At 41.2% G+C, this 16,705-nt stretch overlaps 1 protein-coding gene across 8 annotated transcripts in view; it reads left to right on the top strand.

Annotated features, from left to right (window-relative positions):
- Positions 1-16,705, top strand: part of RALGAPA2 (Ral GTPase activating protein catalytic subunit alpha 2) — a 209,264-nt gene that overhangs the window by 11,253 nt on the left and 181,306 nt on the right. For 7 of the 8 annotated variants that reach the window (XR_013840655.1, XM_079983435.1, XM_079983436.1 and 4 more), the window contains exons 2-5: positions 242-352; positions 2,958-3,007; positions 11,638-11,695; positions 14,338-14,381. Coding sequence is in view for 6 of the 8 variants with exons in the window: in XM_079983435.1 (XP_079839561.1) it covers positions 242-352; positions 2,958-3,007; positions 11,638-11,695; positions 14,338-14,381 (263 nt within the window). In the remaining 2 variants the exon portion in view is untranslated. Of the gene's footprint in view, positions 1-240; positions 353-2,957; positions 3,008-11,637; positions 11,696-14,337; positions 14,382-16,705 lie in introns of those variants that run through there. The other variant, XM_079983441.1, reaches the window with a different exon arrangement.

Raw genomic sequence — 16,705 nt, forward strand, 5'->3', positions numbered from 1 at the left:
TTATTCAGGAGGTTGCAAAGAGATTACCGGTATGTGACTTCAATAGCTGAAGTCTTGAATGTTAGGTGTGTTTAAGATCAAGCCATTTGAACACTGCCACCTTATACATTGTACCATGTATTTCTATTAATACTTCTAGTGTTATTTTCCTGCTGCTTTATTTTTCTGTAGAGGTTTTAATTCTAAATTTCTATGCTGATGATCTCCTTTTTCACACATGTTTTGTTTTTTACTTTTACAGATGCTATAGAGGGAAGTGAACTTAAACAGTTTTTTGAAATTAACTATTCTCAGATTTATTTTATCTTCTATGAAAATTTCATAACACTGGAAACTAGCTTGAAACAAAAAGGTAAGAATTTTAAGTGGCTTTGTTTGTTAGTATATTCTTTTAAGTTGCTTAATACTGACCTATACATACTAGACCCCAAAATCCACTCCTTGGCATATCTCTATATAATAAAAATGTAAGAATGTCACCACACAGCCCACATTGGAGGACATGTGCTGCCTCATCACAATCCTGAATTTTCCTGAATCAGAGTTGGGTCGGGCGGGGCAAAGTGAAGGCAGGTTGCCAAACAGCAGTGGCCGTGGCACTGGAGCAATACAGGAAAAACGGGGGGAAGACTGGCAATTTTTAACAATGCAGAGGTTTGAGTAGAGCAAGTGGGCATGATACTGAGCAGAGAGAAGTGGCAGTTCAAAATAAGGTTTGAGTACAATGAGAACAGTTTGGAGAGGCTCTGTTGTGTTAGCTTTTTGGTGTCAGCCATCTCTATTTCTCCTTGTTAAAACTGGTTTGTTTCAAATTTTTAAAAAAGTGTCCTTCATCCCTGCTTTATTTAAACCTCTGTTGTTGTTTAAAACGGCCATTTCCCCCTTTCAGCATCCATCTGTGTAAGAGCTAAAGGATGTAAAGCCCTCAAATGCTCCATAGTATCTTCACACACGTTAGGAAAGTTCAGCAAACCTAACAGCAAGTGCTAGCACCATCATCCTTTGGAAAACTTTGTTGCAGCTGTTCAAACGTTGTTGTCAGCTCATGAAAAAATTGGTTGTGAGGCTCCTGGCAAGTCATTTAAGCAACTCAATCTAGCTTGGGGCTAAAAAAAAGGGGGGGAAAGTATTTATTTATTTATTTATTTATTTATTTGTAGTATGTGACAGTTTATTAAGATGTAGCCCTGCTTAGCATGCACAAGAAGCACATCTTCCCCTCCCCAAACACATTTTTATGTGATTGCAAAAGGAGGCAGAACTTTTGCTATTAAAATATTATGTCCTTAGAAGTGTAAGATACTTTTATTTGCATTCCCTTTACACACTTGTGTGATTGTACTTAATACACACAGGTCCCACTATCCAAACACAATGTGTTCTCTGGAAATAGTTCGTTAGACAAGCATTTGCATAACAAATCAATGATTTCCACTTATTCCTATGGGGACATTTCTAATGTGTTCATGACTGCAACATTTTGACTTCCAAAGCCCCCCTGCCCCCCCGGAAAACCCTCTGAAACTGTACTAAAGTACAGATCACTAGAGTTTAATATAGTACAGTAAATAATTAAAAGGCAAACAAGGAGGGTGGAAAAAATGCTCTCTGATTTGTCTGATTGCTCCCCCTCCGTCCCTCTCTCTCCATTCCTCAGCCAACCTGCAAAAGTGAAACAAGGAAGTAAAAAATGTTTTCTGTTCATATATCTGGTGTGCGTATAGTGAGTTTGGGGTACTAATTCTTCGCGTTTGGATAAGTGATTTTTTACATAGGTCACATTTCCGAAACGCTTCCTATGTGTATTCATTTTTAAGTGTTTATGTGTATTTCAGTAAAGCTTTTGTTAAATTATCTCAGTTATTTTGATTGCATCAATTGCTGCCCTGTGGCTGAACAAAGCCCCTGGGACCAGACAGGTTAAATTGATAAGGAGGAGTGTAGGAGCCTCCAATTCCAAGTCCTGGCACCCCATTAAAAATTTCTGATAAAATCTAAATCCTATTCAGCTACAAATAAGTCATTATTATATCTTTTTAAATTACTCATGAGGAAATGTATATATCTAAACTTATCAAACACAAATACTATATAGAGTGAGTTTTGCAAGAATGTAATTTGCTGAGAAGAATCGTTAAGTGGTATATCTTTTTTCAAAACAACAAGATAACACGGGCCTAGGATAGCTCATTGGTAGAGCAGGAGACTCTTAAGCTCGTGGTTGTGGGTTCGAGCCCCTCATTGGGCAAAAAATTCCTGCATTATAAGGGATTGGACTAGATGACAGTGTGGTCTCTTCCAACTCTGCAATTCTACGATTCTACTTCAGTTTATTAAAAAGGAAAGTATGGCTGGTCTAGGGATAGACTGTATGCTGCTATAGGAAGTTTAATATATACCGTAGTTTGTTTTTGGCTACTGCTCTCATGGTTGCTGAGGAGAGAGCTTAACCACAAGACCCAGTTTGGAGAACATGCTAAGCTAAACCTTGCTCAGTGTTGGGTGGGAGCAAAAAGGACCAGGGAAGAGCAAAGCTTCCAGGGAGCCTGAACATTTTCACAGTCCTGGAAAACCATAGTTTGAGTTACCATGTCATGAAAACCAGGCCAGTATCCTTTTCTCCTGAATATTGGACCCCTCTTCATTTTGCTTCCCATTACATCCCAGTTTCTCTACTCACTAAATATTCCTTAAGACATAACGTGTGTGACAGAGAGCCTTTTTGTGGGCTGTCAGTTTGTGGGCAAAGGGTTGAAGGAAAGAAGCTTAGATTTATCTTTAACTTTTTTTTGACACTGTATTCTTGCAATACTGCTCCTTCGTACTGTTGCATACTTTTGTGTAGTAGATATGCGAGCAGAGCACTGAATTTGAAAGCTAGCAGTCTGATGGGATTTATTAACAGAGTAGTGTATTGTATTTATCCATACTGACTGGAAACATTCCTTTTCTCCCAGGGAATAAGTCACAAAGGGAGGAGCTGGACTCCATTCTCTTTCTTTTTGAAGTAAGTTATCACATTTCAGTACTTACTCAACATTATGGTTCCTTCATGATTATAGTGAATAAGTTACATTTCTGACAAACATTTATTTCCTCACAAACTGTAAAGTGAGATTTATGGCTATTTTCCTCTATTTTAAATTGTGGGCAGACCCTCTCTTTCTCACATTCAGTTTGTGAGTGATTTAAAGAAAAATAGCCTGACATCTAATCCCTATCACGCTTCCAGTGACTTAACTGGAAGTGTGAGGTGGGATTAGAAGACTCCCTGCATTTTATGTCTGTCCTGCAAGGGCATTGAGTTTCTAACTCTTGTAGAGCAAAAGCTATGAGGCAGAATCTGTAGGCACCATTCAAGGCTATTGCATTTTGAGAGATGAGCCACTTCCACTTCAGTGTTTTTAGTCAATGATTGAAGTCGGAGCTGTGATTGATGATTGGCGTTTTTGCAAGGCACTTGGCCCTTCTCCATACTTGTTGTCTGAAAGACCAAAGAGCTGTTTGTAGCGAATGGATAAAGAACTCCTGGCCTGTGCTGAAACAGGGAGTCTACTTCTGGATTCAATGTGTCACTGTTACTTGGTCACTTCTGCTTCTTAAAAGCATAATTCACCAGGGAGGACAACCGTCACAGGTTCACCTTGGCTGGAAACCAAGCCACCACCACCACCACACCTGGTTCATTTTGAAGGGATTTGCTTATTCTTTATAAGTGATTGTTGTACACAGAAAGTAATTAGAAAATTCATGATTGTAGTGTAGCTTAGACTGGGCAGTAGCATATCTGCCCAAAAGCAAAAGATAGCAGCAAAGCTGGGTGTTTGTGCTATTTCTAACTCAGGTTTAATTTCATGGTAAAAACGTGGGATTTTTTGTCTCAACATATAAACATTTTAAAAATTGCTCTGCGAATGCAAATAAAATCCATGTTGCAAAGTGGAGATGTTATTATAGTTTAGAAAACCCTGCAAAGGGGGTGGGCGTGGATAGACAGTAGTGTATGACAACCATGAAGTGTATTCCAATGTTTTCATCCAGTTTCTTGGTGGTAGTGTTCCTGGGTTTGGTTTGGTTAAAGAAAATTGATTTGGCTGAGCTCTCACATGGATTCTAGTAGCAACATGGGGGAAAGGGGGTTAACTGTTTTCCCAGTTAAAGACTGTTTTCCCTCAGATGAACCTGCTCAGGCTCAGAGATCTTCTGTGGAGGCCCTTTTCTTGCTCCCGCCACCCTCACAGGCACACTTGATGGGGACACGGGAGAGGGCCTTTTTGATGGCTGCTCCCAGACTTTGGAACTCCTTTTCTAGGAAGTTAAACTGGCTCCTTCCTTGTTGTCCTTCCACCAGCAGATGAAGACTTCTTTGTTCCAACAGGACTTTAGAAAAGGGCTGGTGCTGTGATATTTTTATTGTACTGATCTGTATGTTTTAATTGTGTGTGTGTGTGTGTGTGTGTGTGTGTGTGAGAGAGAGAGAGAGAGAGAGAGAGAGAGAGAGAATGAATTCTGTTACTCTTTTTTCATTATGGTCCCCCCCTATTATTATTTTTGTTGTTGTTGTTGTTTTATTTTTTTTTAATTTCAAGTAATAAAACATACCCATACAAGGAAAACAGGACCTGATAGTTCTACAGAAAAGAAAGAAAAATAGCAGCTGATGGTTGTAGTTTTAGATGTTCCAAGAAAGGCAATCAAATGAAAGTCTCTCTCCATAAGGTTCTATGAGTTGATGGAGAGTGAAAACCATATTTGATTGTCTTAATAAAAACGAAAAAGGATACCATGTCATATACATGGTGTGAGTCTTTCCCACCCCCAGATCAATATTCCTTTTCTGAAATAGCTAATTTGTCTATAAGCATGATGTCTCATACTTGCAAAATCCAGGCTTCAAAAAGATTTGCAGTTAAAGTTTTCCAATATTTTTGCAGTCGCAAATCTAGCTGCTGCTAATAAATGGAGGATGAGATCTTTATTTGTTATGTTCTCAATTTGAAGTAAAATAAGGTATTACAGCTCATTTTGGGTCTGGTTGTAGCAATTTCCCCATCATTTGATTAATTGTCTGAAAAACTTACCAAAAGAGAATAATTTTTGGGCCAAACCACCACATGTGCACTAGAGAACCAGGCAAATTGCCTATCCAGTAGCAAAGGCTGGATGTGTTACGTTTAATTCTGTATAATCCAGACCCTCCAAGTGTCCCTATTTTCCAGGGACAGTCCCAGATTTACAGAAGCCATCCCAGTTTCTGATTTGATCCTGGAATGTCTGTGTAGCCACATGGTATATTTTTAAATATAAATTTTATTTCTGGAGCTGTAAGGGGCTTTTGACAAGTGTAGAAGTCTCTGAGCTTAAATAATCCCACTCTTTCCCACCTAGCAAATGAGCCTGATTGGGGTTTTTAGTTGTTATCTGTAAGCCACCTTGCGTTCCTGTCAGGAAAAAAGACGGGATGTAAATAAATATAACCATGACAACAACAGGATATATTTTTATTCGGGGTTCCAACTCTTTTTGCTAAAAACAACAACAAATAAAACGGTGGCTGTTTGACCTGTGTTGATTGCATTACTGTAGTTATTATGACTATAAATAATACCTGATTCTTGCTTTTAAACAGTTTAATCTTGAATCTATCTAAGCATGGACATCTGAACCTTTCTTGCTGTAAATTTATTTTAATCACCACTAACCAACCATCTGAAATACCATACCTAGCTCTGCACTTCATGTACTGTTCCCCTTACTTCAGTTGATGCATGTTCTGTATTGGAATGGGAGACATGTGTCCCTGCAGAGGTTGCTGGATTCCAGCTCCCATCATCCCTGACCATTGGCCCTTGTCAGATGTCAGTGGTGGTTGCTCATGAGTAACCAGTCAGGACTCTGATCTGTCTTTAACAGGTTTTATTTTGGCGCAAAACTATTTACAGTGCAGAGCCATCAGTTCATGTCTGCCTCAATCGCTAGCAGAATCCAGGAGTGGTCGTTTCTGGGTCCTCCCCCAACATAAGTGCTTGGTCACCCTCAGCCTTTTCCTTCCTTCTTTGCGTTTTACACCTCTGCGCAAGGTGGGCGCCAGAAGAGGCATGCTTCCCTCCTGGCCGGCTTGGCAAGGAGCGGTGCCAAGGCTCCCAGCAGCATCCTCTGGTCCCTTCCCCACTGGAGGTGTGGCTTTCCCCACCACAGGAAGAGGAACTGCTGCTCAAGATTTTCGTAGGTTCCCTGTATCCCAACTGCCCCTCTGCCCCCCTTCCCTGTTCTGATGGCAGTCCCCTGACAGCCGTCTTGGTTTCAGCAGTTTATACTTGGAGCCCAACATAATCCAGAGTGAGACAGGTTTCCGATTCCTGATCTACAGTAGCACAACCAATTTACACCTCATGAAACTAGTTCTTTGTTCTTCGTTGGGGTAAGGCTTGGTACTGGGGGAGAGCAGGGTTCTTTTGCGTTTATAACAGCTGTTTGGCAGGCAGAAATTCTAGTATGGAAAAACTATTAAGGGAAAAATTATTTCTTGTTTGTGGCCACTTATTTATTTTTTGGCTCTGTACACCACTTGCGAAAGAAGAATCAAATTTGCATATAACACAAAAGTATATACAAATGTGTGTCCCCTTTTCACATTGTAAAGAGTACTGTACCAAAAAGAATCTATTGGTACTCCTGCTAACAGAACTACGACTCTTCCCTTTACCTTACATGCCAGCTTGGAACAGCACAGTGAGCCCCAGTAAGAACCCTCAAGCTGCAGAGGTGCACATATGTTGGTTGGCCTAAAGTGCCTCTGTAGCCTAAGTCCAACTGAACTTTGTGTTAGTTCCCTAATTTATAAAAAAACTGCTTTAACAGTCGTCTGAAATACAGTATGCAAATACTGTAAACAAACATATAATAAAATACTTTATTTTGCTTTAACTGCTTCAAAGGGTTTGTGATACAATCTGTGATACAATCTGAATAGTTCTAGATGCATGCCAATACTTTTTAGTTATATTGCTTTTGGCTTTAAAAATCTCTTAAACGTTTTTAATACTTAGAAGGCCTTTACTTGAATCCTCTCAGCAAGGCCTAATGATTTCATAATGGTGGCTGCTTCATTTTTTACAACTTTTTTTTTCCTTTCAAAAATCTGCAGACAGGTTATTATTGCCATAACCATCTGACATGTGCGTTTAGTTTTACTCATTCATTCAGCCAAAAGAGAAATCCTGGGTAACCTGAATGCTTACTTCCAGCAGTTAAAAAATAATTGATAAATTAATAATATTATCCTATAGTTATTAGAATTGTCCTTTGGAAAGGAGCTGTTATAAACCCATTATGGATCCTTCAGAGCAAATGCGGGATGGAGAAACAGTGTAAATGTCATCTGAATTAAACATTTGTGTTTCTAAACCCTAGCAAATTAAGTTAATTGGTTGGTTGGTTGGTTGGCATATTTCATCCTATGTCAGCAGGAATAAAACTTCCCCCATGTTCTATTTTAATTAGTTAAACAGTTAATTAGGATTATTAATGCTTGGCATCTGGAATCAGAATTGAACTACATCCCAGATGAGTAAACAGATTTACATAATTATTGTACATTTTGAAACACTTGCTTATGTGTGAGTGGTGTTAATAACATTTCACAAATTAGCTTTAAATATCTTAGGTTTCCGAGATGAATAATTCTTCTGTTTGCATTAAAAGTAAATGTGTGGTGTATCTCAAGGGCACAACTCATGCCTGCCCTTAACCATAGCTGCTTCAGAGGAACCACTGGCCCTGGCAGAAAGATGGGAAGAATATCACTGGAGAACTAAGAATTCCCCCAAGCAAGAAAGTGCAGATGGCCTCACAAAGTGTGTGGGTTTACAGTGCTCTCAATCTCTACTTGCTATCCAGTGCTTCACACGTGGAAGCTGGTGTGTCAGGTTGTCCTCAGACACTTCACTCACTGATCTTTCAGTTTCTCTGTCACTCTCTTACCAAGTTTCTCTTTCATCCTTAGTCCCTCAGTGCAGCTAGTACCAACCTTTTGCATAAAATGGTATTATAACTTCTGCAAGACACACAGTTTTAGGACGATTTGTAGCATATACTGCAGTGTGTTATATGGGAGGGGGAAGGTGCCTTTGAAGACTACAGGCGTCCCCCCACTTACACCGGGGCTACATTCCGGGGCCCCACTCAAAGAACTGGACTAGTGAAGCCTCTATAAAGCCGCTGCTTTTTAGCTTTCTCTCCTGCTCTCTCTCCAGTCCAAACCAAAATATCTAGCGTTGAAGCTCTGGGGTTGGCTGGAGGACACACAGAAAAACTGTGACTGCTTTGGCACATCAGCTGTTAGGCGGGGAAAGTAAGCAGCCTAAAAAAAGGCCTGCTGTGCCTCAGGTCTCTCCAGAGCTTCCTCCACCCTCACTGATGGTCTCTTAGGGCCCTAGGGAAGGGCTCCTGGCAAGCCACATGGACTCTCCAGCTCTCTCTCAACATTTCCTGGTATGATTATCTTTATTTATTTATTTATTTATTTATTTCCCAGCTCTGCGTGTATACATGGTTGCACACAAGTAGAATGCACATAAGTGGGGGATGCCTGTACTTTGAAACAAAAATAACACTATTGTAGCATGTTAAAAACTAATGACTTTTGTCTTAAGGTTTTGTTGACTAAAGTCCATTTCATCAGTTGTATGAAGGGTTATCCTACATATAGACCTGACCACTCATTAAAAAAACCCAGATAGCAGACATCCTGGCATTGGTAAGCCAACCAACACATGTAGTATGGTAACATTTACTTGTGCCAATTCAATCCACAAGTGATATAACAATTAAGCAGTTTTAACTTGAAAATACAACTGGTTCAAAATGCAGTTGTTAGGCTATTGAATGAAACTGAACTAATGGGAAATTTTGCCAATTTTAAAATAGTTTTGTTGGCTTCTGGTCTGTTACCAAGCACAATTCAAAGGTGCTACAGTGGAACCTTGGGTTGTGGACGTAATCCGTGATGGAAGCACGTCCGCAACCCACAGCGTTCGCATTCTGAAGCGCTGCGTCTGTGCAGGCGCTGGCGCAATTTGGCACTTCTGCATAGGCATGAGCGGCAAAACCTGGAAGTAAGCCATTCCGGTACTTAGGGGTTTCCCGCGGTCTGCAACCCGAAAACACGTAACCTGAAGCGTCCGTAACATGAGGTATGACTGTAGTTTTAATCCTAAACACTATACAGTTTACAGCCTAGATATGTAAAGGTTCACTTCCTCTAATACAAATATGCACAACAGTCCAACAGTCCAACTCACAATCTTCAGTGGTGAGGTGGTGGATTCAGAGGTGGAATTGGAATAGGAGAGGTCCTGCCCTTAGAGCAAGCTGTGGGGCAAGTGGAACCCATTTTGTCTGGCCTGAGGAATTTGTGTTGCTCTCCCCTGATTCCAAGGACAACAGCTCAGAGGCCCCAGTGGACCCACAGTTTTCCCTGCTGCCATCATGGCTGTTGAAGCAGACAGGGAACTTTCCAACTAAAGAGGTTTCTCTTAACGGCATTTGAGCTGTGGTTCTGTTTAAGGCTCAGTCTGAGGTTGGCTGCTGCTGAAGTTTTAATAATGTATTTGGGTTTATTTTAACCCAGATTGGGGATGGCTACATAATGCTGGATATGGGAAAAGAGGATTATTGCAGTTCTTCTTAGCATAACATCTAAATGCTTTAGATTATCTGTAATTAAATGAAGTATCATCTGGTAAGAAATATGTTCACATTTAATTTTTTAAAAGATTTAAAAAAACTCCTCTGCTTATCAGAGCAGCTTGTCTATGTCAGAGTTATGCTTCACATTATTCTTAGTCATGCAATAGCCTGGAGGAAAGAGGCCTATGAATCAAAGAACTGACAGATCCCCTGATGTACTTCTTTGACATAATACCTATTTTATATTTCAAGTGTACTAATGGATTTCCATAGGAATAAAGTACAGCATAATAAGGAATATTCTGCACCATGGGGTTTCTTAAGTTATTTTGTATATCTTTACTCTGAAAATAAAAACAAAATGTCATTAGCTATTTGGAGTTCACTGCCATATATATATTTATACTGGAAGAGGTCTTTCGCTTTTGTTAGACACAAATGCCTAAGGCATATGTTTCTTGTCAGCTCAAGGTGCGCAAAATCATGTGTTAAGGATACAAGCATAGCATACTGACAGTGGGTGAAAGTCAACTAAATCATACTCCAAATCAGGTCTGGCCCACCCATGAGACAAGGTGAGGCCATCACCTCAGGCGGCCGTTGTGGCCTCCAAGGAGCATTGCCACTTGCCGCCCCCTCCTCTGCACCTCCTCCGTGCCCATCTGCCTCCTCATGCATGCACACCTCTGCAGTGGGAGGGCATGGTTTGGTGGCACCCAGGACAGGGCGCGGAGGGTGAATGGAGCCTGCCAGCCCAGCCCTTGCCGCCAACACCACTGGAGCAACTCCACCCCAAGCCACTTTGTGAGTCTGGGGTGATCGCACCCTTACAGAGCGGCTCGGGCCTGGCAGGGAGAAGGATGCAAGGGTTCGTGGCTGTTGCATCCTTCTCCCACTGCCCTGCCAGCCCCCAGCCTTGCAAAGCAGCACAGGGCTGGTAGGGTGGTGTGAGCAGCAGCCCCCATAAAAATATGCCTGGGGCCGTCGCCCCGGCAGCTCCCCCCATGCTACACCCCTGTGCCTCTGCCTCCTTTGCACCCATCCACCACCTCTTCTACATACCCACCTGCTGCCGCTGCCTCAGTTTTTCCTTCTGAGCTCCCTGACCATCCCCTTCTGTTGGAGAAAGAGCTGTGTGTCAAAGCACCTTGCCCTCCACCTTTATAACTACCCTAGCAGGGTAGTTATCCCTCTCAGGAGCAGTGCAGTGCTTTGTTATTAGTGTTGAACTAGGATTCAGCAGCCATTCCAGTTGGCCACTCAATGGGGAGTGAGTGGGTGACATTTTGTCTGCAGGCAGCAAAATGTCTTGAGCCAGCCTTAATGGGGAAAAGTTTGTAACGTAGAGCAGAGCCCAGCCTATTTAGAAGTAGAATGATACAGTTGTTTTTTCTTAATAGCTCTCGGGGGAAAATATAGATAATAGAATCATAGAATTGTGGAGTTGGAAGGGAAGGGACCCCAAGGGTCATTTAGTCCAACCTCCTGCAATGCAGGAATTGTGTGTGTGTGTGTGTGAGAGAGAGAGAGAGAGAGAGAGAGAGAGAGAGAGAGAGAGACCAAATGTCATCTGTCATTAAGATTATGTATTGCCAGAGCTGCCTGAACATAAGTATTTACAGTGCTTGAGTACTAGCTACTTCATAAAGCATAAACACATGGCAGTTGACTGCTAGTTTTAACTAATTTTCCTTAACAATGATCAATAATGAATAATTTTGAGCAATGTTGTAAATTCCAGAGGTTTTTACCTGCTAAGATTCTTATACTTTTGGTGAAGAGATTCTTTCCATGTCAACAGAAGTCTTAAGTGTAAAAGAAATTATTTGACAGCGTTGACCTTCCCTAAAAAACCCTAATCTGTATTGCACTTAAGTGATGTAAACTAGATGCCAAGCAGCTGTTTTGTCAATATGATATAAAATATGAATTATCTGTGTTCTCCAGAAAATATTACAACTACTTCCAGAAAGAATTTTCTATCGGTGGCATTTCCACAGCATAGGTAAGTGAGGTTTGGCTTTAATTATTATTTTTTTAAGATTATTTTTTAAAATTTAGTTCAGTTTATTAAAAGTTGGGGTACATTTCTCCACCTTCATTAAAGCCAGTGTACAAATGTCAAATAATTTTAATGGAGCTAGATGGTACTCTTTTCTTATTACTACCATTTATCATACATTAATGCATTCAAAGCATTTATACTTCACCCTTCAGTAGGAAAAGCTCTGAGCAGCTTACAAATCAATAAAAATAACACAGTCCCAAATTCTTAATGTTTCATTGGTCTTCTTAATGACCAGCTTGGATGGAAATTTGAGGTCCAGGTGGCTTCTGAGTTGAAAAATCATGGAGACCCAAGCTTCTTGGAAGTGAATGTAGTACAGCGAGAAGTTGTACTTCTGAGGCCTAGCTGGAATTTGTCAGCTTCTTGTCACTTCACTCAGAGCAGGTAGGCTTAGGAGAGCCCAGCTGATATAATCACACTCAGAGCAGCTGGTCCTGCTGCTCTGCCATAGGAAAGGTGAACTGACAGCCTCAGTGAGGGGGGAGAGGAGCTCAACCCACCTGGTAAGATCAGGAGCAGCAGCAAGTGTTGACGACAGTTTCTTCCTGCTTTTTGCTACTTTTCCTCACATGCCACTTGGAAAAGATTGTTTCCAGGAAATTTGATAGGATACAGGTGTACTATAATTTAGTTTAAATCAAATATGGAATGTTAATAGCAATAATTTGTTGCAGTACCAAAACATTGCAATAAGTAATCTAGTTATTACTGTTATTATTTATTAAACTTGTATACTGCCCATCCAAAGATCGCAAGGCAGTTCACAACAAAAAATACAAAATGAGAACACAAAATACAGTACATAATAAAACATGAACAAAAACAAACCAATAACCCCCCTCCCACAAACACTTTTAAAATGCCATAGAACATTAATCAGCCAAAGGCCTAGTTAAAGAGAAATGTTTTCACCTGGTGCCTTAAGATGTATAATGAAGTGAACCTCCCTGTGGGGAGCATTCCACAAACAGGAAGCCACTGCAGAAAACACCCATTCTCATGTTGCCGTCTTCTGGACCTCTCGTCGAGGAGGCACATGAAGTAGGCCCTGAGATAATGATTGCAGGGTCCAGGTCGGTTCATATGGGGAGAGGCAAATACCAGGTAATTACTTTGGCCAACATGTATAAAGAAACTTAAGTATTTCAAAGCGACATATATTATGTTTCTTCCATAGAGTCCTGAAAGAATCCTAATTTATACATAAAGTTGTGACCTTGGCTTAAGTCATAAGGTCATGGCTAAAAGAAGTGCCATGCTGCATAAACAATATGACATCCAGGACCCCAAGGGCATGAAACAATTGGGGTGATGGCTAGATTGCAAATGGTGTTTAACTAATGAGTAACCCAACCAAGCACCAATGGCACTCCTAGACAGTGTACCTGATCTCTTAGAGAGAGTGCAGTCCCCTCAAGCACTGGTTGAAGACCATCGCAGTGGACAGAAAAATTGCCTGACAGTGGCACCTACGTCATGTCAGGATCGAGTTTCAATTTCCCAACACTCAATTCAACTTCCAAATGACAGATAAGCATTTCCTCTTCATGCTGATGAGGGTGAACCCTCATTTGCAGTTTGAAATGATATGGTGCAGAAAGAATATTGCCATCTTATCTGTGGTTTCTGGGAACTAGATATAAATGTTAAGTATTTCTATGGAAGTTGTACGAATAAGTTGCTGTGAAGAGATGTTGAGGCTTGCTGGCCCATCACACCACCAGATGCCAAGTAGGCAACAGCTCCTGAAGAGACCACATTTGGGCAGTGCCTGAAGTCTCTACCTCAGAAGGAGGAGGAGCAAAGTGGGGCATTTTCAGTCATCTGCCTGATGGGAGGGAAGGAGCCCGGGTGTTGTGCCTTAGGCAGAACAGAGGGTGGGAAAACATGGAGGAGGGAAGAAGGGCACAATGCAGGGAACAGGTTGCAATAGGTAGACCCTAAGCTTAGTAAGGCTTCTCCAAGGAGATTGGGAAGACTTGGCTCTCACCCCCCTGCCAGAGGTCACCTGCAGGTTATCCCCTTAAGCCCCATTGGACAGGACCATAAATGGAATTGCAGCCTCCTGGGTTTACCCAGCCCCTCTCCTTGCGGAAGCATAGGAGTTCTGGACTTAAGCCAGGCATTGAGGGAAGACACTCTGTAGTGAGAGGTTCCTCCAGAACACCAAGGTTACTTTGGAAAGTCTTACTCTCCCTGCAGTTTGGGATTTACTTCTGAGAAGACTGGAGTGGAAAAGAGAGGATTGGAACCTCCAGAGAAGGAATTACGGAATCGCGCCCCAGGAGTGAAGCCCTCCTGAAAGGCTTTACTTATTGGTAAAAGAAATCTACAACATAGGTAGAAGCAGGGATGTGAAGCTCCATATCTGAAATAAAGCTGTATAGCTGACCAGGTGTGAGTTGGTGTGTTCTTTAACTCCTTAGGCTGATGTGGCCAATGGAAAATATGACACCTCCTTTGTCATGACCCTTATTCTGGACTATGGCACAGTTGGGTTAGTATATAAACAGCCATAATGAACTCACTTGTGGATTGAAAACATCATTTCCTACTGTATTTTTTCTTTTACTCTTCAGGTTCAGTTTTGAAGAAACTTTTGCACACTGGAAACTGTCTTAAGGTATTTCAACTCCTGTTTTAAATTCATTTTTAATTAGAAGTTTACAACCCAAGCTTACAAACCAACATGTTAATTCAAATCAACATGTGAAATTCAGTACTTCTCTTCATTTACCTATTAACCCTTGTTACCATCTTTGAGTTCCTTTTTTAAAATTAAAAGTTTATTGGCATAAACACCTACAGAATACAATCAAAATTATGGATATGGTGAATAAAAATAGATCTAAAAGTACAAAAAATAAAACACAGATACAGAGGAGGAGTAAAAACCAATAAACTACTGAAAGTACAATGCCACTTTCAGTTGTTGTGCAAGGAGAAAAAGATGGGTCAATTAAGTTCTCAATAAAACCTCTCCACATACTTGTATGTAAAACAAGTGGGCTGTTCAGTTGAGTTAGCATAGGAAAACATCTTATGCCATATTGAGTAGAAGGGATCTATTTTCAATGAACCATTATGGACTCTCGGTTTATGTCAGGTGTTCTGACAATGCAATGGCCCATACTTTCGCTAGCCGCCGCTCCTGAGAAGGAGATGATTTGGACTTCCAGTGGTCAGCCACTGTCAGTCTGGCTGCTGCAAGAAGCATGAGCACAAGAGATTTCTGCATGATAGATGAGTTGGTCCCACACTCCAAGGATAGGAGTGCCAATGCTGGGTCTGGGGAAAGTACCTGTGAGGTAATAATGCAAATAGCATCAAAGGTTTGGATCTCTGAACTATGCAACAGTCCCACCACATATGGAGCAGTGTTCCAGTGTGTCCGCAACCTTGCCAACCTAAAACTGGAGTAGCCTTTGCCAGTTTTAGATAGACGGAGTAGAGTCCAATTCCATCTTAGCAATGTTTTCAGTGTGGCTTCCTGTATTCTTGCAGAGGTAGCTTTAAGTGGGGGTTTAGACCATATTGCTTCCCATACTTGTTCCTCTATCCGAAGGCCCAGATCACTCTCCCACATTGATCGTAGCCCCTGGGAAGAGCCTGATGCTTTACTAAGTAGAATTTTGTATATATTAGAAGCCATACCCTTATTACTCAAGGTCACATTAATGCAAAGTAGATCACAGGGAGTCAGGGGGCAGTGACCCTCTCCTTTGTGCTGCAGTACTGAACAAAAGAGAACGTGGGTTAGTTGGCACTTACTATGTGGGCTATCTTTTAGTTTACCCTTTAATAAAGATGCTGACATAGGCATAATAGCTTTGATCCTATATATTCCTTTTTGTTCCCAGCATTGATATTGATAATACTTATCATCAAAACAGAATGCTGGATGGTCCAGAATGGGCGTCAAGGGTGACTTCAGGGGGGCCAGATGTATTTGCCATCTACACCACTCTTTAAGTGTTAGTTGTAAAAATGGGTTGTTTTTTGTAATCCTCGCCCAAGAGGTTTTGAGAAAGGGCAGGCCTTGAAGGGAGGATATCGACGGTTCCAATTCATTGCCAGCCCAAGGAACTGAGACTGAACCATTAATAATATGTATCTTTTGTTTTAATTGAGTTCCTTAGCTATGTACATGTTAATTGCTTTCAACTGCTCATTCTTTCAAGTGCTCATGTACAGTTGGAGATTTAGAGGAACCAGGAGTCTTAACTCAGAAAGCAAGATGGTCCTGTTATAATTTGGAGGTGTCTCCTGTGCTAGCAGGGACCTTTTCCCATCCTCTGCCTGTGTTCCCATTGCAGAAATGTGCCTAACCTTTAGCTATTGTTACTTTGTATCTTATAGTGATGCTACAATTAGGTAGCAGTAGAAATATATATTAACAAATTGTCCAGTAGCACCTTAGAGACCAACTAAGTTTGTTCTTGGTGTGAGCTTTCGTGTGCATGCACACTTCTTCAGATACACTGAAGGGGAATACTACAATATTAATGAAAAGATTGGCACATACAACCTGAATGTAGCCCAGAAAAACTAGGGCTCCATCTTCTATTCACTAAAATAATCACAAATGCTTCACAAAATGTAGGATATAAAACGTTTAATAAAATAGTAACACAGGAAGCTGCATTATATCAGGCAATACTGTTTGTACATCTGTCCCAGTACTGTCTACTCTAGGGATGGGAAACTGGTCCTCCAGATGTTACTGGACTACAGTGCCCATCATTCCTGACCACTGAGCATTGTTGCAGGGGCTGATGGTAGCAGGAGTCCCACAACATCTGAAGGACCATAGGTTCCTCATCCCTGACTCGGATTGGCTCTCCAGGGGCTCTCCAGGGCCTTTCCCATCACCTGCTGCTTGATCCTCTTAACTGGCAAAGTCAGTGATTGAACCTGGGATCTTATACATGCAGAGTATGTGTTCTA

This window comes from Podarcis cretensis (genome assembly GCF_951804945.1).
Source record: "Podarcis cretensis genome assembly, chromosome: 7".
In the NCBI taxonomy this organism is placed as follows: domain Eukaryota; kingdom Metazoa; phylum Chordata; class Lepidosauria; order Squamata; family Lacertidae; genus Podarcis; species Podarcis cretensis.